Here is a 26,231-nt window from a genome sequence, read left to right as displayed (position 1 = left end):
AACCGAAGGCTCTGCCTCCCAAACTGGCAGCTGGTTCCACAGAGAGGCCTGATAACCAAAGGCTCTGCCTCCCAAATTGGCAGCTGGTTCCACAGAGAGGGGCCTGATAACTGAAGGCTCTGCCCCCTAAACTGGCAGCTGGTTCCACAGAGAGGCCTGATAACCGAAGGCTCTGCCTCCCAAACTGGCAGCTGGTTCCACAGAGAGGCCTGATAACCGAAGGCTCTGCCTCCCAAACTGGCAGCTGGTTCCACAGAGAGGGGCCTGATAACCGAAGGCTCTGCCTCCCAAACTGGCAGCTGGTTCCACAGAGAGGGGCCTGATAACTGAAGGCTCTGCCTCCCAAACTGGCAGCTAGTTCCACAGAGAGGGGCCTGATAACTGAAGGCTCTGCCTCCCAAACTGGCAGCTGGTTCCACAGAGAGGGGCCTGATAACTGAAGGCTCTGCCTCCCAAACTGGCAGCTGGTTCCACAGAGAGGGGCCTGATAACTGAAGGCTCTGCCTCCCAAACTGGCAGCTGGTTCCACAGAGAGGGGCCTGATAACCGAAGGCTCTGCCTCCCAAACTGGCAGCTGGTTCCACAGAGAGGGGCCTGATAACCGAAGGCTCTGCCTCCCAAATTGGCAGCTGGTTCCACAAAGAGGGGCCTGATAACTGAAGGCTCTGCCCCCTAAACTGGCAGCTGGTTCCACAGAGAGGGGCCTGATAACTGAAGGCTCTGCCTCCCAAACTGGCAGCTGGTTCCACAGAGAGGGGCCTGATAACTGAAGGCTCTGCCTCCCAAACTGGCAGCTGGTTCCACAGAGAGGGGCCTGATAACTGAAGGCTCTGCCTCCCAAACTGGCAGATGGTTCCACAGAGAGGGGCCTGATAACTGAAGGCTCTGCCTCCCAAACTGGCTGCTGGTTCCACAGAGAGGGGCCTGATGACTGAAGGCTCTGCCTCCCAAACTGGCAGCTGGTTCCACAGAGAGGGGCCTGATAACTGAAGGCTCTGCCTCCCAAACTGGCAGCTGGTTCCACAGAGAGGCCTGATAACCGAAGGCTCTGCCTCCCAAACTGGCAGCTGGTTCCACAGAGAGGGGCCTGATAACTGAAGGCTCTGCCTCCCAAACTGGCAGCTGGTTCCACAGAGAGGGGCCTGATAACTGAAGGCTCTGCCTCCCAAACTGGCAGCTGGTTCCACAGAGAGGGGCCTGATAACTGAAGGCTCTGCCTCCCAAACTGGCAGCTGGTTCCACAGAGAGGGGCCTGATAACTGAAGGCTCTGCCTCCCAAACTGGCAGCTGGTTCCACAGAGAGGGGCCTGATAACTGAAGGCTCTGCCTCCCAAACTGGCAGATGGTTCCACAGAGAGGGGCCTGATAACTGAAGGCTCTGCCTCCCAAACTGGCTGCTGGTTCCACAGAGAGGGGCCTGATGACTGAAGGCTCTGCCTCCCAAACTGGCAGCTGGTTCCACAGAGAGGGGCCTGATAACTGAAGGCTCTGCCTCCCAAACTGGCAGCTGGTTCCACAGAGAGGCCTGATAACCGAAGGCTCTGCCTCCCAAACTGGCAGCTGGTTCCACAGAGAGGGGCCTGATAACTGAAGGCTCTGCCTCCCAAACTGGCAGCTGGTTCCACAGAGAGGGGCCTGATAACTGAAGGCTCTGCCTCCCAAACTGGCAGCTGGTTCCACAGAGAGGGGCCTGATAACTGAAGGCTCTGCCTCCCAAACTGGCAGCTGGTTCCACAGAGAGGCCTGATAACCGAAGGCTCTGCCTCCCAAACTGGCAGCTGGTTCCACAGAGAGGCCTGATAACCAAAGGCTCTGCCTCCCAAATTGGCAGCTGGTTCCACAGAGAGGGGCCTGATAACTGAAGGCTCTGCCCCCTAAACTGGCAGCTGGTTCCACAGAGAGGCCTGATAACCGAAGGCTCTGCCTCCCAAACTGGCAGCTGGTTCCACAGAGAGGCCTGATAACCGAAGGCTCTGCCTCCCAAACTGGCAGCTGGTTCCACAGAGAGGGGCCTGATAACTGAAGGCTCTGCCTCCCAAACTGGCAGCTGGTTCCACAGAGAGGGGCCTGATAACTGAAGGCTCTGCCTCCCAAACTGGCAGCTAGTTCCACAGAGAGGGGCCTGATAACTGAAGGCTCTGCCTCCCAAACTGGCAGCTGGTTCCACAGAGAGGGGCCTGATAACTGAAGGCTCTGCCTCCCAAACTGGCAGCTGGTTCCACAGAGAGGCCTGATAACCGAAGGCTCTGCCTCCCAAACTGGCAGCTGGTTCCACAGAGAGGGGCCTGATAACCGAAGGCTCTGCCTCCCAAACTGGCAGCTGGTTCCACAGAGAGGCCTGATAACCGAAGGCTCTGCCTCCCAAATTGGCAGCTGGTTCCTCAGAGCGGGGCCTGATAACTGAAGGCTCTGCCTCCCAAACTGGCAGCTGGTTCCACAGAGAGGGGCCTGATAACTGAAGGCTCTGCCTCCCAAATTGGCAGCTGGTTCCACAGAGAGGGGCCTGATAACTGAAGGCTCTGCCCCCTAAACTGGCAGCTGGTTCCACAGAGAGGGGCCTGATAACTGAAGGCTCTGCCTCCCAAACTGGCAGCTGGTTCCACAGAGAGGGGCCTGATAACTGAAGGCTCTGCCTCCCAAACTGGCAGCTGGTCCCACAGAGAGGGGCCTGATAACTGAAGGCTCTGCCTCTGTTGGTAATTCAACCGATGCTTTTGTTTCACTCGGCTTCAGAGACGAATAGCCGGGCATCATCTGGATAATAACGTAGTTTCCTGCTGTGTATCCTGACAGTTTTGCTTCAGCGATGCATGGAAAGTGTTGGTACTAAGATGGATCCCTGTGGAGCTCCATGATCAGGACAGTGTGTCCTGGACCAACTCCTCACCCTAACTCTAAGGCTGATATATCCTCTGAAGTACTGAAAGGGGAATTTTATCCACTGCATATCCACCTTTAACCGATGTATTTAAAATTAATTTTAAATTTAATTTAAAATTATTTTTTTAATTAATTGATTAATGATTATTCAATTGTTTTTTTTGTTTGTTTTTTAATGATTTTATTTCCTTCTTGTGATTTTATGTAGCTGTAAAGCACTTTGAATTACCTTATTGTGCTCTATAAATAAAATTGCCTTGCATTGCCTATTTACTGAACAGCTATTTTACACTGAGGTTCAATCTTCAACTTTGACGACTGTTTTCTTTGCTGGACAAAACATCCCCCTTTCCAACACAGTTACAAATCTTGGAGTTAGATTGGATTCCCATCTTACACTTGAAAACCACATTAAGCATCTGTTTAAAATCCGTTTTTTTCATCTTCGCAACATCTCCAAAATTTTCTTTCCTTTTCTGATGCTGAGACCCTCGTCCATGCCTTTGTCTCCTCCAGGCTTGACTATTGCAACTCTCTGTTTGTTGGAATACATAAAAAACATCTTCAGAAGCTCCAATTTATCCAAAACAGCGCAGCCAGGATCCTTCTGAGGGCCCGTAAATCGGCCCATATTACACCTATTCTGCATGATCTCCACTGGCTTCCTATCACCTTCAGAATTCAATACAAAATCGCTCTCATCACCCATCAGTGTTTATACGGAACCTCACCGGATTATCTGAAGGACCTTCTCACCCCACACTCACCCTCCAGATCCCTACGATCACATGAACGCAACCTACTCCACCTTCCTCGCTCCAGATTAAGGACCATGGGAGACCGGGCTTTTGCTGTGGCTGCCCCCCGTCTTTGGAACTCCCTCCCGGATTGCCTGAGAGCTCCACAATCACTGACTGATTTTAAAAGAGGCTTGAAGACTTTTTTATTTAAGCAAGCCTACTTTGCCTCCACATGATTTTATGATTTTATGATTTTATGATGTTGATTTTATTTTTTGATTTTAGTTCAACTGTGTAAGCACTTTGAGATTTTGCTATGAAAAGTGCGGTACAAATTAAATTGATTATTATTATTATTATTACTGATGTGATGTTTGCGTGAGGATTTTAGAAGCAGTCACAGAACACTGAAGTCAGGTTTCTGCCCATAAGAGAAACGAGGTAACAACAAAGAGACAGCGAGGCAGTCTTCTTGTAGAAGCTGAAGCCTGTCAGGAAGACGTAACCTAAAAATACTGTGACGTTTCCTGAACATCAAACACACCTCAGAATTTTTCTGAGAAGCTTCACCTGCTGTGGGTTCTGACTCATTTTCACAGCTCAGAGGAGAGCAGCTGCTGTGAGAGCGAACATGCACTGAAGTCACTTCAGTGTCCCATGTTGTCATAAAGGCTCAGAAGTTATTATTATGAACAAAGCCACTTAACTCTGAGCTATGAAGCATTCAGGCAGGAAAAAGGCTCCTAACTCAAGGGATGAACCAGAGTTGGGTCCACACAGAACAGACAACTTAGCAAAGAAGCCATTTTAAACTGGATCTTTAGGCACTTTAAATAAAACAGAAAAAACACTAAATAAAACAAATATACACAAAATAAAACAAAATAAAACAGAGTCCTGATCAATAACCTAACAGACAACTTAGCAAAGAAGCCGTTTTAAACTGGATCTTTAGGCACTTTGTTCCCGAGTTCCAGCCTCGTTTTGGTGTTGATGAAGGTAGTCCGGCTAGTTGGCTGGGGTTTAAAAAATAAAGCGTTTTGCTTCTCAGAACAATATGCGTTCAACAGAGTGATACATTTGCATCACAAAATGGTTCTCCAGGAAAAAGTCAGACCTCACAATCGCTTGGTGCAAATAGCAATACCTTCGTATTACGCAGTGATACGAAGGCCAACTAGCCGGACTACCTTCATCAACACCAAAACGAGGCTGGAACTCTGCTCACAGGACGCAGCAGGGGGTAAGAAGATGTTCAGAAATGATGTTGCTGATATGGGATGTTACACAGCTTCATGTCCAAAGAGGCGAACTATCCCTTTAAAGCTGCTCAGAACTGAACTAACTCTGGTTCTGCCTCAGATTCTGGGTTTATGTTCATGTTGGAACATGTTTCAGTGAATCTCTGCAGCTGTTACCATGGAAACATCTGCAGAGATTCACTTTAAAGCTGCTCAGAACTGAACTAACTCTGGTTCTGCCTCAGATTCTGGGTTTATGTTCATGTTGGAACATGTTTCAGTGAATCTCTACAGCTGTTACCATGGAAACATCTGCAGATATTCACTTTAAAGCTGCTCAGAACTGAACTAACTCTGGTTCTGCCTCAGATTCTGGGTTTATGTTCATGTTGGAACATGTTTCAGTGAATATCTGCAGCTGTTACCATGGAAACATCTGCAGATATTCACTTTAAAGCTGCTCAGAACTGAACTAACTCTGGTTCTGCCTCAGATTCTGGGTTTATGTTCATGTTTGTTCATGTTTCAGTGAATCAGCTGCTTCCTGTTTCTATATAAAACATAAAGAACTGAAGCTGATCAGGACTTTGTGAGGTCATCTAGATTTTTACCGTACTCTATTTGAGATCCTGAAAGCCAGAAAGAAGAGAGACAGCAGAAGGCATGGTTGGGTTGGACCTGCACTGATTGTTCCACGTGTTTTTCAAACCTCAGACTGACTCATCACCACTTCCTTCCGCTGCAAAAAGAAACCCAAAGCATCATGGAGCAGCGTTTTATAGGGAAGCCGCAGCCCAGCCACCCTGCCAAAGGGTCTCATGCAGCCCTGACTCCTGCAGCATCTCACACAGGGAGCTGTTGGCCCTGTTATCCTGTTCCTGGCAGTATTACAGTGAGGCAGCACTGAGCTGACAGGTGATGGAAGGAATGAGGCAGCAGGACGTTAACACCAAAAGAAAACAGCCAAATGAGTTTCTGTGTAATCTAATCAGGCAGCTGCCGTTTAACTCAGAGACAACACCTGACGGCTCAGACTGCTGAGCTGATAACGCTTTAAACTGCCCGCTGATAAGCCCCCCCCCCCCCCCCCCCCCCCCCCCAAACAGAGGAGAGGCTTCCTGTTTCCCTGCAGCACCGACCCATCCGACCGGGAGGAAGGAAGCTCCTTATATGGGCAGCAGGTGTGTCTGACGTAACACTTTAAAACAGGAATACAGGCAGGTGAAGGTAACCTGGAAAAGAAACAGCCAATGAATGTGGGGGTGGATGCTTTTATGCTAGTTTTATATGTTTATTAGGGCTGGGCAACGATTAAAGTCTTTAATCTGATTAATCACATGATTTCCCTGATTAATCACGATTAATCGCATTTGTACGCAGAATCCAAAAATGAATCCAAAAGTAGCGTATAGCTTTTAGCATTTAGCTTTATTTTAAATGTGCTGCCATATGAATGAAAGTGCCATAACATTTGTTGTGCAAACACACTTTTAACATCAGCATCTTTCTGTAGTTTTTATGTAGAAGCCTCGCTCCACTGTCTGTTTCCTTGAATGACTTGCTGCTATCAGTTGTGTGTTTTGCCTTTAAGTGATATTTTAGACTGGAACTACTACGCTGAGAAGACAATTCAACTTGGCAGTGTTTACAGATGACTTTGGTTCTGTCGACTCCGCCGTCTGGAAGAACTTTAAAATGAAAATGGCCGAGTAAAAGTTCCGTACCCTTCTCCATGTTTGGTGGATCCGCCGATTACTTTCTTTTCCAGTTCCACAGCAGACAGCAGCAGACTTTTACAAAATAAAAGCCTGTGAGCAACAGACTTTTACAGAATAAAAGCCTGTGAGCAACAGACTTTTACAAAATAAAAGCCTTTGAGCGACAGACTTTTACAAAATAAAAGCATGTGAGCAACAGACTTTTACAAAATAAAAGCCTGTGAGCAACAGACTTTTACAAAATAAAAGCCTGTGAGCAGCAGACTTTTACAAAATAAAAGCCTGTGAGCAACAGACTTTTACAGAATAAAAGCCTGTGAGCAACAGACTTTTACAAAATAAAAGCCTGTGAGCAACAGACTTTTACAAAATAAAAGCCTGTGAGCAGCAGACTTTTACAAAATAAAAGCCTGTGAGCAACAGACTTTTACCAAAATAAAAGCCTGTGAGCAGCAGACTTTTACAAAATAAAAGCCTGTGAGCAACAGACTTTTACAAAATAAAAGCCTGTGAGCGACAGACTTTTACAAAATAAAAGCCTGTGAGCGACAGACTTACAGAATAAAAGCCTGTGAGCAACATATTTTACAAAATAAAAGCCTGTGAGCAGCAGACCTTTACAAAATAAAAGCCTATGAGCAACAGACTTTTACAAAATAAAAGCCTGTGAGCAGCAGACTTTTACAAAATAAAAGCCTGTGAGCAACAGACTTTTACCAAAATAAAAGCCTGTGAGCAGCAGACTTTTACAGAATAAAAGCCTGTGAGCAACAGACCTTTACAAAATAAAAGCCTATGAGCAACAGACTTTTACAAAATAAAAGCCTGTGAGCAGCAGACTTTTACAAAATAAAAGCCTGTGAGCAACAGACTTTTACCAAAATAAAAGCCTGTGAGCAACAGACTTTTACAAAATAAAAGCCTGTGAGCAGCAGACTTTTACAAAATAAAAGCCTGTGAGCGACAGACTTTTACAAAATAAAAGCCTGTGAGCGACAGACTTACAGAATAAAAGCCTGTGAGCAACATATTTTACAAAATAAAAGCCTGTGATTAACATATTTTACAAAATAAAAGCCTGTGAGCAGCAGACCTTTACAGAATAAAAGCCTGTGAGCAACAGACCTTTACAAAATAAAAGCCTATGAGCAACAGACTTTTACAAAATAAAAGCCTGTGAGCAGCAGACTTTTACAAAATAAAAGCCTGTGAGCAACAGACCTTTACAAAATAAAAGCCTGTGAGCAGCAGACTTTTACAAAATAAAAGCCTGTGAGCAGCAGACTTTTACAAAATAAAAGCCTGTGAGCAACAGACCTTTACAAAATAAAAGCCTGTGAGCAACAGACTTTTACAAAATAAAAGCCTGTGAGCAACAGACCTTTACAAAATAAAAGCCTGTGAGCAACAGACTTTTACAAAATAAATGCCTGTGAGCAACAGACCTTTACAAAATAAAAGCCTGTGAGCAACAGACTTTTACAAAATAAAAGCCTGTGAGCAACAAACTTTTACAAAATAAAAGCCTGTGAGCGACAGACTTTTACAAAATAAAAGCCTGTGAGCGACAGACTTTTACAAAATAAAAGCCTGTGAGCGACAGACTTTTACAGAATAAAAGCCTGTGAGCAACATACTTTTACAAAATAAAAGCCTGTGAGCGACAGACTTTTACAAAATAAAAGCCTGTGAGCGACAGACTTTTACAGAATAAAAGCCTGTGAGCAACATACTTTTACAAAATAAAAGCCTGTGAGCAACACACTTTTACAAAATGTGGCATCTTTCAGAGGATTTTCTGAAAATAAAAAGAGAATAAAGACGTTTGTGTCTTCAGGTCTTTGTTAGAATAACATGACACCGATCTACAAGCAGAACGCCAAAACTCAGACTCAAAAAAAAACCTCCAACAGCACAGCTCAAATGTTCTGATCCAGAGTTCCTTTGACCTTTAAAGTGTCCTGATCAGCAGTTCTGCAGCTTCCTGAAGCTCTTTCAGAGTTTCTCCCTCACTTTCAGCCCTCGTACCCGAGCATCTTCAGAGGAATCTGACAGCAAAGAGAAGCAGCTGACAGGAAGCAGTGAGAGTCGATCCACCTGTGGCAGTTTTATCTTCTGCCTTTCTGATAGCAGCGACCACACAAGCTCTATTATTACCTGCTGCAGCTGAAGGAAATCCTGTTTCAAGTGATAATAGTATCTGACCTAAAGTTTGACTTTATCTCACAGCTGCCGTTTGTGTCCCTGCAGGCCACCGTACGCTGACCCAGAAAGCATTTAGAAGACAAGAGTCGTGAAAAAATGAGCAGAATGAATGAGAAGCTAAAATATGAGACATTAATGCGTTCAGGTTAGGAGTTTGAGACATTTTAGGATGATTTTAATCATTTTTACCTTTAATTCCCAAACTGTTAATAATCTGTGTGAAATGTAAATAAAAAACAGAATGGAATGATTTTCCAGTATTTTATTCACATATCATGGTTAAAAAAATATCAGCTCATTCAAATCATTCTTCTTTTAACGACATCTGTAAACATCTGGAACCGAGGAGACCAGCTGCTGGCAGAGGAATGTTTAACCCATTCCTCTCTGATGGAGGATTCCTGGGTCTTCTTTGCTGAATCTGACATGTTTCCAGATGAGGAAACATCTGGACTGCAGGCGGGTCGGTGCAGCAGCCGGACTCTCCTGCTGGTTTAACTTTGTCTGAAGACGTCATCTGGATGGGAGCAGATGTTGCTCTTAAACCTGCTTACTCCTGCAGCAGTGATGGAGCCTTTCCAGATGTGCAGGGTTACACTTCCAGAGGCTCTAATGCCCCCCCCCCCTCCCCCTCATACCATCAGAGATGCAGGCTTTGAACCCCCCAGCAGAAGATGGATGGAATCTGACGTTAGGGAGGAAGAAACCTGCTCATCCAGTGTAACCAGCTGTGCACGGCACCTTTATGTGCTGGATATTTCCTTAAAGTGCTTCATGCCGACCTTGTGGAAATAAAAAGTTTAATGGAGGTTTTGCACGTAACCTTCAAAGTTTAAAAGCAAACGTGTTTTCAGGTGGATGTGCTGTCAGCCTCCTGCTGGAAAGACTTCTCGTCATTATTACATTCATCATCATTCGGTTCTTCTTGTTGTTTCCAGTCGAATCTTTTCGGTTCCATTTGTTCTGTAAGTGCATCACCCAGCATACATCTGCAGGAACATCTGCAGGAACATCTGCAGGAACATTTGCAGGAACATCTGCAGGAACCAGAGATGGGGACTCGAGTCGCTGTTTTGATGACTTGTTTTTTGACTTGACAAAAAATAAAAGACTCGAGACTCGACTCGGACTTGGAAGTTAAAGACTCGGCACTTGACTTGAATGTTATTCAGTTCATGTTTTCAGTTTGAATATAAAATTAATAATTAAAAAAATTATATGGATTACCCGGTAGGAGCGCAGGATCAACCGAGTCGTTGTCTTCGGCTTTCATAATCACCATTTTGACGGCAAAAGACGAACAGCTCAGTGCAAGACATGCGGCATCAACATCTCAGACAGCCAGACGACAACTTCCAACTTTGTTCACCATCTGAAGATCCATTCTGACCAGTAAGTGCTCGTCAAATTAGCTAATATTATCCTGTTAGCCTAGTCGGTAGTTAGCTAACGTTAGCTTGATATGATACGGGGTGGACAGGTTGGACACATTGGCCAATGATGTTTACTGACAGTTACTTATACCTTTGTGTTTTCACTTTATTAAGATCAGATTCTGCAGGTAAAACTGCAATAATAAGGTGAGCTGACTTGACTTGACCAAGAAAAAAATACTTGGGACTTGCACATGTCTTGGTCCCGTCTCTGGCAGGAACTCTCTGCGTTTCTCTGCCTCGGCTGCTGGGCTTTGACTTCCTGCGTGATTTCTCCTGGATGGTTTTGTTCTTTGGACCCACAAAGTAAAGTCTGTTTCTCCACCAGTCTTCCTCCTGTGTTGGTGTTGCATCCTGCAGGTTCATGAGGACAGTTCTCATTAAAGCAGATGTTTCTTTATTAAAGCAAATGTTTCTTTATTAAAGCAGATGTTTCTTTATTAAAGCAGATGTTTCTTTATTAAAGCAGATGTTTCTTTATTAAAGCAGATGTTTCTTTAGCTGCAGCAACAGAGAATCAGCGCTGAGCAGATCAATCATTGCATTACATGCTCCTCCAGCTGGTACCCCACACATGCAGAGCTTATGTTTGATTAAAGGTGACATAAGTTGTGTTCGGACAGAGCCGTTCTGATAACTGCCCTTCTCCAGGGGAACTGTTTCAGTCTGCATTCCCACATGAGTCGGACCTGATAGGGACTGATGTATTACTTTAGCGCCACATTCAACAACAAAACAGAACAAAACAAAACCCGGTAAAAGTAAGGAGAGAAGAAGAAAAACACCTCCAAGAAGCTAACATGGAGAGCGGGGAGGCCACCAAGGGGCGGAGCTACCAACTACCAAGGAACAGGAACTAAAAACATGGCAAAACTAAGAACTAAACAGGAACTAAAACATGGCAAAACTAGGAACTAAACGGGAACTAAAAACATGGCAAAACTAGGAACTAAACGGGAACTAAAAACATGGCAAAACTAGGAACTAAACGGGAGCTAAAAACATGGCAAAACTAAGAACTAAACAGGAACTAAAACATGGCAAAACTAGGAACTAAACAGGAACTAAAAACATGGCAAAACTAAGAACTAAACAGGAACTAAAAACATGGCAAAACTAGGAACTAAACGGGAACTAAAAACATGGCAAAACTAGGAACTAAACGGGAACTAAAAACATGGCAAAACTAGGAACTAAACGGGAACTAAAAACATGGCAAAACTAGGAACTAAACAGGAGCTAAAAACATGGAAAAACTAGGAACTAAACAGGAGCTAAAAACATGGAAAAACTAGGAACTAAACAGGAGCTAAAAACATGGCAAAACTAGGAACTAAACGGGAACTAAAACATGGCAAAACTAGGAACTAAACAGGAACTAAAAACATGGCAAAACTAGGAACTAAACGGGAACTAAAACATGGCAAAACTAGGAACTAAACAGGAACTAAAAACATGGCAAAACTAGGAACTAAACAGGAGCTAAAAACATGGAAAAACTAGGAACTAAACAGGAGCTAAAAACATGGAAAAACTAGGAACTAAACAGGAGCTAAAAACATGGCAAAACTAGGAACTAAACGGGAACTAAAGCATGGCAAAACTAGGAACTAAACAGGAGCTAAAAACATGGCAAAACTAGGAACTAAACGGGAACTAAAAACATGGCAAAACTAGGAACTAAACGGGAACTAAAAACATGGCAAAACTAGGAACTAAACAGGAGCTAAAAACATGGCAAAACTAGGAACTAAACGGGAACTAAAAACATGGCAAAACTAGGAACTAAACGGGAGCTAAAAACATGGCAAAACTAGGAACTAAACAGGAGCTAAAAACATGGCAAAACTAGGAACTAAACAGGAACTAAAACATGGCAAAACTAAAAACTAAACAGGAACTAAAACATGGCAAAACTAGGAACTAAACGGGAACTAAAAACATGGCAAAACTAGGAACTAAATGGGAACTAAAAACATGGCAAAACTAAAAACTAAACAGGAACTAAAACATGGCAAAACTAGGAACTAAACGGGAACTAAAAACATGGCAAAACTAGGAACTAAACGGGAATAAAAACATGGCAAAACTAGGAACTAAACGGGAACTAAAAACATGGCAAAACTAGGAACTAAACAGGAACTAAAACATGGCAAAACTAGGAACTAAACGGGAACTAAAAACATGGCAAAACTAAGAACTAAACAGGAACTAAAACATGCCAAAACTAAGAACTAAACAGGAACTAAAAACATGGCAAAACTAGGAACTAAACGGGAACTAAAAACATGGCAAAACTAGGAACTAAACAGGAACTAAAACATGGCAAAACTAGGAACTAAACAGGAACTAAAACATGGCAAAACTAGGAACTAAACGGGAACTAAAAACATGGCAAAACTAGGAACTAAACAGGAACTAAAACATGGCAAAACTAGGAACTAAACGGGAACTAAAAACATGGCAAAACTAGGAACTAAACAGGACGTGCCAAACTGCAGAAGGTTCCTACAGTGGGAATGCGGCCATAGTTTGCATGTCAGGAGGTTTATTTAAACAATCCACGTGCACACATCTGTATTTAAGCAGATGTTTCAGTCTGCAGATGTTGTTGCTGTCGGTGAGACCGCAGCTATGTTTTTATGAGTTAAACTGTTGGGTAATTCTCATCAGCAGGATGTGAGGCTGTTGTGTCCTGCTGCCACATTTTTACAGATGAGACCCCCCCCCCCCTCCATCCTGTCTCCTCTGACACCTGAAACACTCTCACATCAGTTTATAATCTTTAATCTTCACTAACCGTAAAGATAAGAGTGCATTCAGTAGCTCCAGCCCAGATAAGATAAACTTTAGATAAACCTTCATTACTCCCCTGAGGGAACAGCGCCCCCTGCAGGCTGAAGCGTCCACTGCAGGCACGTTGGTGAAATCTAATCTAATTAGTTTATAAAGCACATTTAAAGCACTAAAAACATGTAAGCAGAGATGGTTTAAAAGCACATAAAAGCAAAAAAGAAAGAAAAGAATAAAAATGCTGAAGAGTGTTTAAAAGAATACCAAAATGAAGGAGAAACGTGCTGTTATTGTGAGCTGATGTGCATCACATGATGTGTGCTGATGCTTTGTTTCAGCTCTACATGCAGCGTGATGCCAGGCGCGTGATTTACTTCCAGGAGAACGTGAAGATGAGAAATCACTACATTAAAATCTGAGCAGGCCAAGAATGTGAGACTGTGCACCCACATAAAAAGGACTGGTGATCCCAGGAGTTTCCAGGAGTTTCCAGGAGTTTCCAGGAGTTTCCAGGAGTCGAGGCAGAGCTTCCAGCTATCAGGCCTGGAAGCAGCTCCCACTTTGGGTTTGGATGCTAATCTCTGCCTCTGATTTACAGCAACTAATGCAGATCCCTTAATCAGAGATCCTGATACACATCTGGTCATGCATGACTGTTTTCTGCTCTAATTTACTTCTGACCTTTTTATGGATTTTAATTACTTACAGATTAATTCTTAACTAGCTTCTTTCACAGTTTGAACTGACTTTGTATTTATTTATGTCTCAATTTATGTGATTATTGTGTCAACTTTGATCCACGTGCCCGTATAGGAAAGCTGCAATATAGAGAAAGTTAAGTTCAATTCATCCCTTTTTAACACTTTAAGTCTCCACCGGATGTTTTCTTTGTATCTGGAGAACTGATCAAACCATCACGAGCAGCCATTTTGGATTCATTCACAGTTCGAATGATGAAAAGTTTGAAATGTGAAGCTAAAGATGTTCCAATCTGCTCTGCATGTGTCACCAAACCCCACAACTACAATCTTTCTTTCTTTATTTCTTTCTTTTATCAAACATTTTTAAATGTTTAAAAACATCATTACATCATCGGCATACAATGATAGTTTATGCTCTTCCCCATTAATAGAGATGCCTTTAATATTACAATCATCCCTGATGAGCTGGGCTAGTGGTTCTATACTGATGTTAAATAACAAAGGTGAGAGAGGGCATCCTTGTCTGCAACCCCGCTCTAATGCAAAACTTGCTGATATCTGACCATTAACTTTGACTGAGGCCAGTGGACATGAGTAGAGTATTTGTATCCATTTTATAAAATCTGAACCAAATCTGAACCGCTTGAGGGTCTGGAATAGGTACAGCCAGGACACCCGGTCGAATGCTTTATAAGCGTCCAGTGATAATAACAGCGTCTCCTCTCCTTTAGATTTAGAATAGCTCATTATGTTTAATAATCTACGAAGATTGTCACCATAATATCTCCCTGTGATAAAACCTGTTTGGTCTGGATTTATAATTTGTGCAATAATTTTATTCAACCTCTTTGCTAAAATGGCTGTCAGAATACGTATATCGCCATTCAATAAAGACATGGGCCTGTATGATTGGCATTCAGTGGGGTCTTTACCTTCCTTGTGTATTACTACTACAGTCGCTTCTCTCCAAGACGGTGCCAATGTTCCAGACTGTAGAGCATGATGATATGCTTTTAATAGAAGGGGCGACAATATATCTTTAAAGGTTTTATAGAATTCATTAATATAACCATCTGGTCCTGGACTTTTATTATTTTTCAAGGATGCGATTATCTCTTTAATCTCCCCCTCCTTAATCGGTCCATCCACATCTTTTGACATTGTCTCTGATAATTCAGTTAATTTTATATTTTCCAGAAAGGATGATAAGGTATTAGCATCAGATCAGGTGTCAGTATTTTCATACAATGATTTATAAAATCCTGCAAAACATTCAGCTATTTTATCTGGTTTTGTAATGGGGTTAAGCGAGTTATTACTTTTTAGCTCCTGCACTATATTCGACGACCGTTGTTTTCTCTGTCTGAAAGCCAATAGTCGACTAGCTCTATTTCCATGTTCATAATACTTCTGACTGGTGAACCTTAAATTGCCTTCAATTTTCTCAGTAATCAGACTGTTATATTCCCTTCGTGCATCTCTAAGATTTGTTAGGAGTGTAGGATTCGAGCTTTGCTTGTGTTGTTGTTCCAATTTTAGAATTGTTTGTTCTAGTTCCTGTTGTCTAGCATCCCTCTTTTTCTTTTTGGCACTTGCGAAAGAGATAATACGACCCCTAAGGTAAGCCTTTGCACAGTCCCATAGTATAATTGGTGAAATTTCTGGGGAGGAGTTGGTGTCCAGGTAGAACTTAAGTTCTGTTGTGATAAAGTTGATGAACTCTTTGTCATTAAGGAGAGATGCATTTAACCGCCATTTTTAGATGTGGACTTATGTCCTATGTTCCATAAGAGTTCAATAGGCGAGTGGTCCGAGATTGTCATTGGTAAAATCTTCAAATCAGTTATTCTATACAGTTCAGCTCTGGGGGTGAAAAAATAGTCAATTCTAGAATAGGATGCATGTCTATGCGAATAAAATGTAAAGTCTCTACAATTGGGGTATATGCCTCTCCATACATCGACAAATCCCAATTCTGAGCATTGATATTTTAATGTTTTACTCATTCGAGAGGACGGAGTAGTAGAGACTGGTTGTTTATAAATGAATTGTGACATAACATAATTAAAATCTCCACCCACCAACAGGATCTCAGAACTATGCTGTGTTATCACGCTGAAGACTTTTCTAATGAAATCTGGGTTGTCTTCATTTGGAGCGTATACATTCATAAAGGACACATCTATACCATCAATGGAACCATTTAACAAAATAAATCTCCCCTCTGCATCCTTATGAACTGAGACTAAACTGAAATTGACTTGTTTATGGATCAAGATAGATACACCCTTTTTTCTCCCCGACGGATGAGAAGAGAAGTACACTTTATCAGCCCATGATTTCTTTAATTTTTCGTGCTCCGCGTCAGATAAATGTGTTTCTTGTAAAAATGCTATTTGACACTGAGATTGTTTCAGCTCACGCAGGATCTTTTTCCTCTTAAGAGGGCTGTGAAGTCCTTTAACGTTATAACTTATTACCTTTAGTAACCCCATTCAAAATTCTGTGTGGTTACATTGGGAGTGGGGAAGGTTGTAGAGGTGTACAAAAAAAAAAAAAAAAAAAAGGAGGGGTGGGGGGGGGGGGGGACATACCGTAGTCAAGTGATCAACAGCTGTATGATAAAACCATAATATTAATACTAAGCACTGTGATATTGGTGAGTCTGTGTTTAGGAATGATTCGCTTCTCGTCACTTTTCCTAACATACCTAGATCCCAAGGGGAACACTGGGATCAGAACAAACAGAGCCATGGGAAACTCTCTTGAACTCAAGAACATAGGTGTTGAGCTAGTTCTTTGGGACCTAGTCCCAAGCCGCACCAGGCGAACAAGAAGCTATGTAGGCCGTTCTCTATACTACAATCAGTACCTATTAAGCCACCAATTGTGTTAGTAGCTGCTAGTGCTTACAGCTCCAGATATGGACAGGGGTTATCAGATGTTCACTACACCCGCCCCTGCAGAACCACAATACAAGATAAAAGTAAGGAAAAACAAGGGCACCACAGGTTATACACATCCCACAAATTATAGTTTTAATAACCACTTTTATGAGTTTGGGCTACGTGAGTGCGAATTCAGCTGTATTAGTGTTAGGGCTGGACGAGTTAACTCGGTAATTATTTAACGGCAATAAATATTTTATTGCGCATTAACGCAGGTTTTATTTTTTAATTTTTTTCAAGAAAAATTTTACAAAAAAATTATAAAAATATTTTTGGGGGGCTTTTGTGCCTTTAATGGATAGGGAAGTTCAGAGAGACAGGAAGCAGGGGGCAGAGAGAGATGCCACAGACCACCCCTGTTTTATTGCGTACAAATGCGATTAATCGTGATTAATCAGGGAAATTAATTAGATTAAAGATTTTAGTCGTTGTCCTGCCCTAATTAATATGCACTTAAACTTTCACGTTTTTACAAAAATATGGATCTTTTGAGCATGAACAGAGCACCTAGGACCACCTGAGCGGATTTCTTGATTACTATAAACAAATTATTTAAACAGCATTTGTATAGAAATGATTCTGTCCCAAGCCTTTTGATCTATATAAGCGGTTGATATCCGTGACCACTATAAGCGGTGTCCACTGTATTCAGAAAATCATATACTGGTTTTCACGTTCCAAAACTGTCGTGGTGCGAAATCTAAAATGAGTCGTGCATTCTGACATCCCTCCCCGCCTTGGTTACTTCGAGGCTCCCTCTGTCTACTTCACCCTATACCTCTAACCCTGCTGTTATCAATACTTTACAAATTTGGTCACAATTTCAAAAACACTTCGGTCTAACAGATTTCTCTCATCTGGCCCCATCTGTGACAATCATCTTTTTGTCTCGCCAAGATTAGACAATACCTTCGCCCTTTGGAAAAGACTTGGCCTCTCCAAATTTAAAGATCTCTACAGCGAGGGTGTCTTCTCTACCTTTAGTCATTTCTCTCAAAAATTCACCCTCCCCGGCTCAAATCGTTTCCGATATTTCCAGGTCCGACATTTTATGTTAAATATAGATTCAAACTTCACCAATGCACCTCAACCCACTGCTATGGATGACATCCTCCAAATTCCCTCCCATCTATAAGGCTTCATTTCGAGAATCTCTGCCAACATATCATCTCTCGGAGACACCTCTCTCAATGAAATTAAAGGGAAATGGGAGGAGGAGCTTGGGAATGTGATACCTGAGGAATCCTGGAGTGAAGCTCTGAAGAGAGTTAATGGAACTACTTCATGTGCTCGGCTAGGTGTAATTCAGTTTAAAGTCTTGCATCGTACCCACCTCTCCAAGTCTAGGCTGGCCAAAATTTATCCCGATGTAGATGAGAATTGTAGCAGAGGTCATGTTGCCCCGGCAACATTAACACACATGTTCTGGTCAACAGTCTTCAGAACTCTCACACAGGCACTATCCTTAAATTTGCAACCTAACGCTTACTCTGCCATCTTTGGTATAGCGTCAGCTGACCAGCAGATTATAAAAAACACAAGGACATAATAGCATTTTCCACTCTACTTGCCCGCTGAAGGATTTTGCTGCACTGGAAAGCCCCCAAACCACCCAGCACCTCCTTATGGGGGAGTGACCTTATGCTTCATCTGAGTCTCGAAAAGATCCAATACACACTTAGATGGTCGAAAGACCTCTTCTACTCCACCTGGAACCCAATAATGTCTTTCATTAACGAACTCCTCATTTATTCTCAAGCTTTACTTTCAAATTAGCTGCCTCCACTTTCTTTTTCTTTTTATCTTTGTTTAATTATTCATACCTGTTGAAGGATATCTTTACCTGTCAATATCATAACTTTTATTTATTTACTTAATCTCATTTGGGATTGGGATACACTGGATGTTGTAGGGTGGGTTCGGTGGGTGGGGGGAATTTGTATTTGTATGTGTTCTATGAAAAAAACTGAAAGTATTATCTTCTTCTATAACTGTCTTTCTGTACCTTGTCCTCAATAAAAAGATAGATGAAAAAAAAGGAAATAAGGCAGATGCCCGTAAAACGGGTGGTGGCCAGCACCCCCACCTCTAACGGAAGGCCAGCGGCTGAGGGAGTCCACCCCCAAGACACGAGTGTCTTTATAAAATATAATAGGCCAATATATATCTTTTTTTAAGCCTATTCATACAAATATTTATTTGTCTTTTATATCTTTTTTACTTTTGTCCCAAAAAAATTCTGATGGTGCCGCTCAAAAAGATAATTGTCTGTAAATGCTAAAACATCTGATAACCATCTCCCGACGAATATTTAATTCTCTGCGCAGTAATGCTGCTCCTTCATCCTCGGGATCGTTGTCAAAAGGACATGTTGGTGGAAAAAGTCGCCTCCTACTGTGCCTAATGGACTTCTAGAAGTAGAAGAACTCGCCAGGTTAGGTTCATAGAGTCTGTTACTACGGTAACTGACCGAGAGGTTAAGTTACCTCTCTTTGTGAAACAGAAAACTCAGTTTCCCTCATTTCAGGGTTAATAAACTCAGAGTTTTCACTTAACCTGCTTTGTGAAACGGACCTCAGGTGAAAATCGGGCCCTCTTGCCCTGTGGCAGGCACCAGGAAACGGGGGTGATCCCCATACCCCTCTACCTTCTGGCTGCTGTACACAGCACACATTCACACACCTAGGGTTTTGAGGGCTGCAGCCCCCCGCCCCTGTTTTAATTTCACCTTAGACATCACTACTCATTAGACACACACACTTTAGGTCTTGGGGGGTGGTAGAACTGAGTGGTATCTGGTGGGCGGGGCTCTTTGGGTATGTAGGCTGCCCGGAGGGCCGCGCTCCCAGTTCCACAAGGTTGCCTGCCCCTCAATTTCAAATGCTCACTATTAGAAAATATCAAAGAGCCAGAGGGGCGAGGGGAGGGGTCTTCCCACACCCCTGTTGCCTGGTTGCTGCCTGGGGCGGGGGGGGGGGGGGGTTCAGGAGGAGGGGTTGTCCTGCTGGTTCGGGGTCTGTGGTGGCTGGGGGGCTGCTGGCCCCCAGATGTGCCCGCTGCGCCACACCCCAGCGGAGTTGGGGGATGGATGCGTGTGTGAGTTAATTCTTTCTCTTCTTTTGCACCATGGAAGAAGTAAATGGCTGCATATAGAGCGGATGCTGGCAGGGCTGGTGTTTAGCTGAAGATTTCAAAGAAAAATCTGAGCTGCAGAACTCTACGATTGACCATCAAAACACATCAGAAGAAAACACAAAGGGAATTTCAATATAATATTTAATATCGATTATTTCAGCAAACAACACTAAATTTACACACTTTTTATGGTGTGACATCATCCTGCTGCTTTTCTAATAAGGATAAAGGATATGAGGAGAGTTTATAAGAGTTCAAAGATTACAATTCCAAAAGAGACAATAAAATTAAAGTTAAAGGTTTATAATGAAGGTTAAAAATGTTAAAAATGTCTTTAAATCGGGGCGGTCGGTGGCGTAGTGGGTTAAGCAGCCGCCCCATGTACAGCAAAGGGCTGCCCCCCGCACCGAGCAGCCCTTTGCTGCATGTCTTCCCCCTCTCTCTGCCCCCTCCAACTGTCCTATCATTAAAGGCATAACAAATAATAATAATAATTATAAAAAATACAAAAATGTGTTTAAATCACCTCGTGTTCCTTTTTATACATTCTTAGGTGTGATGTAGAAATAAAGTAATAAAAAAACAACATAATTCTTTGGTCTCTGCAGGGAAACCAGTCTTCAAAACATGGTCATTAAACAGTCCCTGCGGTATACGATATATCATGAATTTACTCATTTGCTTTGACTGTTCCAACAGAGATCAGATTCCTGCTTTGATCAAAGAGCCAAATATCCAATAAAATTCACTCTATTCAACCAGAGTCCCAAACAGAAGAGAAGCGGTTCAGTTCCAGCTGGATCTATAACTGAATGCAGCTGAATGCTGCTACATGCAGAGAAACTGGTGGATGACATGTTGGTGAGTCAGTTACCTTAAAGCTGAATGTGACTTTAAGGAGAAACAAACCCTCAAAGAAAGTCTTAATCTCAGTTTAGATTTCATCCAATTCTGGATTAATCTTGGTTGGTATCTCACTAATCTTTGTCTGAGTCAGTTTTTGCTTCGTCTTGGTCTGTGTTCCCTGGGTTGATCTGGCTTTGGTCTTGGTTACTTTTTGCTTTGTTTTGGTCTGTGACGGCTTCTGTCTCATCTTGGTCTGTGTTCACTGGGTTGATCTGGCTTTGGTCTTGGTTACTTTTTGCTTTGTTTTGGTCTGTGACGGCTCCTGTCTCATCTTGGTCTGTGTTCCCTGGGTTGATCTGGCTTTGGTCTTGGTTACTTTTTGCTTTGTTTTGGTCTGTGACGGCTCCTGTCTCATCTTGGTCTGTGTTCCCTGGGTTGATCTGGCTTTGGTCTTGGTTACTTTTAGCTTTGTTTTGGTCAGTGACGGCTTCTGTCTCATCTTGGTCTGTGTTCACTGGGTTGATCTGGCTTTGGTCTTGGTTACTTTTTGCTTTGTTTTGGTTTGTGACGGCTTCTGTCTCATCTTGGTCTGTGTTCACTGGGTTGATCTGGCTTTGGTCTTGGTTACTTTTAGCTTTGTTTTGGTCAGTGACGGCTTCTGTCTCATCTTGGTCTGTGTTCCCTGGGTTGATCTGGCTTTGGTCTTGGTTACTTTTTGCTTTGTTTTGGTTTGTGACGGCTCCTGTCTCATCTTGGTCTGTGTTCCCTGGGTTGATCTGGCTTTGGTCTTGGTTGGTATCTGTCTCTGCTTCAGCGTTGGTTTGTATCACTTTGGGTCTTCTCTTGGTTCTAACATCACTGTTGATAGCTTTCTTCTTCCTCTCTGTTGGGTTACATTGCTGGAGGCCCATTTATGAACGCTGTAAAAGACTCTCTCCTTTCTCTACTTTCATCATGAACTCTGCTTTTTCTTTCATCTTCATCAGTGACTCAACTCGTTTGTTCCAGCCTGGTTTGGCCTCTGATTTCTCCTCTTCAATCAGCAGGTCGATGTACTCTGGAGTAGAGAGAGGATTTGGCCTCAGTGCTATCTCCTGAAGTCTGTTCAGACACTCAGCAGATATCTCCATCAGGTTCACCCCTTCAATCTGAAAATCATCATATTCAGCCTCCAGCTTTCCCATCACTTGCTGCACAGTCATCTTCTCCCCGCTGGCTTTCTTGTACTTTTCCTCTAGATCTTTTTTTGTTAGTTTTTTTTTCACCTCTTTATATTCCCATCTGTACTTTTGATTAAAATGTACATTCAAGATACATTCTTTTGGGCACTCAGTGCAGATTCCATTTTTCATGGCAGCACACCATATTTTCTCAGCATCATTTGGTATACCACAGGGATAGTGACAAGTAAAATTACAGTTCTGACAGTTAGTGCTGTAATATCCAGTACCTGAGATATCCTGTTGAAAGGGCTTCGTGACACTGACTTCAAACGCAAAGTTCTCATTTCTGCTGATCTCTGCTTTATGTTCTTTGAGTTTTTCACTTGTCTCTTTTATCTCTTCAAGCTTGGCTAAACCAAGTCTGACCTGCTCCTGCAAACCCTCAACTGAGAACTCCAGCTGTTTTCTCTCTCTCAGGACCTCCTTTGTCATTGGTTTCCATGAGATTTTGGTTTCCATGAGATTTAGAGCAGCAAAAAATCTCTTCATATTTTTTGTCCCCATGTTCCAAAACATCTCATCAAAGTTTCCATCATCATCATCCTCACTCATGCTGCCTGCTGCAGCTGATCCGTTATCTGCAAACAATGCTGAATTGTTGAATTTGAAGTGAGCTGGAACTCCATCTTTTCCTTTAGGACACGGTACACCAGACTCTCTGATCGCCTCTAGAACTGGTGGTCGCTGGCCGTCTGCAAACGTCACCAGAATCCTGATGTTTTCTGCTACATCTTTGTCAAAGATTGAGAGCACTGAATCAAACACATATTTCTGTGTTGGTGTAAGTCGTGCTGAAGAAGCCTGAGCTACAAAACACACAGCATCGATCTCAGAGACACCGAGCTGAGCAGAGAAGAGATTACGCAGCTGCTCGGTGATCTCTCTGTCTCTTTCTATGCCTCTGGTGTCTCCAAAGCCTGGAGTGTCAACAATGATCAGTGAGTAATCTATTCTGAAACCCTCCTGGTGATTGATTTTGTACACAGTAACTTCAGAAGTCTGGCTGTGAGCCTGAGATCTCGACTGATCCTCATCAACTAATCTGAACCTGAAGCTGTGCTCCCACTCTACACCAACTATGTAGTTGATCATCCCATTGATCAGAGTGGACTTTCCTGATCCGGCTGCTCCAAAAAGAACTAATGTGCGATTCTTTCTGGAGCTTTCTTTGCCAAAGTTAAACCTCCGGCAGCCTTCAGTGTTCATGTCTTCTTCTGTCAGAGGCAGCTTGTAAACTGAAGGAGATCTAGATTTCATCTCTTCACATCTGGATCTGAGGAGTTCTGCGGGATGTGTGGTTGTGCAGACATGAACCCTGACGCTTTCCCTGCTTCTGCCAGCTTCACCACAGTCACATCTGACCCTGACTGCATATTCCGTCTCTGACTGAAGCTCTGAAATGATCGCCTTCTCATCTGTTGTCGTCATCTGTTTCCACTGGAGATCTTCTGCTTTCACCTCACCGTCTGTCTCTGCGAACTCCACAATGTACCCTATAATCTGAACATCCTGTCCAACCTCAGCGGGTTTCTTCCAGCTAACTGATATCTCACATGAGTTTGATTCAACTTGAAGACTTCCAGGAGGGCTGCAGGGGGACGTTTTGATGGGGTCGCTGACTACAAAGGCAGGTCCAACACCCAGCGGGGTCACTGCTCTGCATCTGAACACATACTCTGTGTTTGGCCTCAGGCCGCTCACTGTGACTTCTCCAGCTTCTTTCCCCTCCTTCTGTTTCCATCCATCCTCTCCACTGACACAGAACTCAACAGAGTAGGAGGTGATGTTCTCTGCTCCATATCTGGGAGGAGAAATCTTCAGAGTCACCCTGTCATGTCTTATTTTAGCTGCTGTCACACTTTCAGGCTTTGAAGGAGGCTCAAAGTTCTCACTGACAGTGAAGCCGTCTTTATAAAGGTAGATGGTTGAACCTTTGTGTGTTTCATCTGTTAAACCCGCTGTCAGGAACTTTATGTTCTTGTTCTCCTTGTTGGCTTCTGCAAAATCACTGAAGAGCTTGGCTTTGGTTCTCATTGCATCCATCACTTCCTTTGAGGCGTACCACTGTTCCTTCTCTACATCGGGACTCTGTGGATCTTGAGGATCTCCCGGTTCGGTTCCTTTCAGGTACTTTGATAAAGCTGAGAGGTACGGCTCATCCTCGCCCAGTGAGGTGAAGACAAAGCACACAGCATGTTCTACACTCAGAACTTCTTTGTACAGATCAATCTGAGATGGGAGGATCTTTGTACCTGTCATCTTCTCTGTAAAAGACACCAGGCTGTAGATTTCTCTCTCTTTACAGTCCATCCACTGTTTCAGGTTTCTGTTGTTGAAAGGTGAAGAAAGTCTCTTCTTCAGGATCTCTGCCAGCACAGCTTCTTCTTCTCCTCCTCCTCGGATCGATGGAAGCTTTTTTGCCAGATTTTGTTGAAAGTCCATCTTGAACTCGGAGCACATTTCTTTAAAAAGTTGAAGTTTTTCACCAATCTGTGGGAACTGTTGCACAGCGGGGGTTTTCAGGGCGTCATTGCACCTGATTTCCAGCTCACTGAAGTCCTCCAGGACCCGCTGTGCTTCCTGAACTAACCGAACACTGATCTGACGGACCAGTTTAGCAGCAGAAAAGTCTAAGCTTGTCAGAGGCAACATCCAGACCTTCACTGGTACGGCGTTTTCTCCCCTTGTTCCCAGTAACTTTGGCAGGCTTTGATAAACCTGTATGGCATCCTGGAAGGTTGTTGGAGTTTTCTGAAGGCAGAAGTCTCCAAAGAATCTGCAGGATAATTTTTCAACTTTCTCTTCTTCCTCATCCTTCAACTCTAGGGATCCTTCACCCTCAACAGCAAGGAGTGGGATTTTTTTTATTATAATCTTCAAATTTCCGCCAACATCTTGATGATTTTCTCTTTCAGAAACTTCACGGTCGAACACAAAGAAAGCCTGTGCCCCGTAAAGAATAGCTGTGACTACATGTGTTGCTAATCCTTTTTCAAAGACATGTGGATGCTTCACTCTTCCAAGATGATCCATTGACAGCTCCTGGGTATTTGTAGTTGTCTTGTAGCTCAGAGTTACCCTGGCCTGGTTTTTAGAGTTCTTGTTGTCATTCAGATATTTGGCAGATCCTCCAACCTCAACCAGTCCACACAGGAAACTTGCCTTCAGGGGTGCAGCAACATTTAGTGCAGACGATTTGTCCTCAATTGATTCAGAAGCGACTATTTGAAAATCATTATAGTTCTGTGCTCTGTCTCGTATATGTTTCATCAGGTCATCGCGGTCCCACAGAGTCATTCCTGAAAAGATGAAGAAAACAAAATATTAAGTTCAAAACAAACGCTTATATAAACCTAATTTAGTAAGAAATCTTGGCATCGACTTCTTTTTCTAATTGAGTATGATTGCATTGCCCTTTACAGCAAAAAATTAAATGTTAGCATTGTTGAAATGTTTTATGAGGTAGATTTTTCAGTCCAAGCCAGTTTATGTTTATGTTTGTTTATGTATTTGGCAGACCCTTTTATACAAATCAACTTACACCGGTAGGTGGGTAGTGTAAGGGGGTCTTGCCTAAGGACCCCTAATATTACCTTTCATGATATGAGATGAGATGAGATTCAATTTTATTGTCATTACACATATACAAGTATAGCATAATGAAAAGTAAGTTCCAGTACGCCCCATCCAGACAGATGATATAAAAAAAAAAACAAGGGAGACGGGTGACCGTGGCCATGCAGCTCAGTGATGAGCGCTGCCAGACAGGATAAATACCACATTAGGTGAGAGGAGGAGAAAAATCATATTTCACCCTTTACCCTTACCAGGATACAGTTTGAGATTGCAAAAAAAAAACGCAGCACAAAAAACAAAAAGCAAAACATACACACAACATCAAGCATTGGGACCGGTGAGGAGGTGTGGGAATTGCGTATGTTAATCAATGAGCATGTGTGTGTGTGTGTGTGTGCGTGTGAGTGTGTGCAAGTAAATCCATGAAACACTCAGAGGCCATTGTCCTTGATAATGCGATGGAAAGTTTTTCAACCAGCCTAAACAGTTTCCACAGGAGTCCTCAGGAAGGGGGGGGGGGGGCACATGGGGCAGAGCGTCTGTTTACATAACAACCAGGAGAAAAAGTTTGCAGCTGGCAGCCAAGGCCAGCACAGGGGAGCCAGATTGAGATAACAAAATTGTTTGGGTCAGTCAGACTCTTAATTTTTCCGCCTGCCTTTAAGTCTTTGCTGGTGCGTCTCAATGGCGAATCCAAACAGCCAAATTGTGGAATGTCAAGCCAAATTCCAGGCGGGGGATTTGAACCCAGGTCACCCACATCTTACCACTACACTATCCTAGTTAAAAAGC

At 43.1% G+C, this 26,231-nt stretch overlaps 1 protein-coding gene across 1 annotated transcript in view; it reads right to left on the bottom strand.

The window, feature by feature from the left end:
- Positions 1–20,821: 20,821 nt before the first annotated feature.
- The window catches only part of LOC142398492 (uncharacterized), a 43,976-nt gene continuing 38,566 nt past the window's right edge, over positions 20,822–26,231 (bottom strand). The window contains exon 3 of the mRNA XM_075482504.1: positions 20,822–25,162. Coding sequence (XP_075338619.1) covers positions 21,552–25,162 — 3,611 coding nt within the window. The 3' untranslated portion in view covers positions 20,822–21,551. The remainder of the gene's footprint in view (positions 25,163–26,231) is intronic.

The sequence above is a fragment of the Odontesthes bonariensis genome, chromosome 14 (assembly GCF_027942865.1).
Source record: "Odontesthes bonariensis isolate fOdoBon6 chromosome 14, fOdoBon6.hap1, whole genome shotgun sequence".
NCBI lineage: Eukaryota > Metazoa > Chordata > Actinopteri > Atheriniformes > Atherinopsidae > Odontesthes > Odontesthes bonariensis.
The sequence above is the reverse complement of the archived record's forward strand: the minus strand, read 5'-3'. Positions and strand labels throughout refer to the sequence as shown.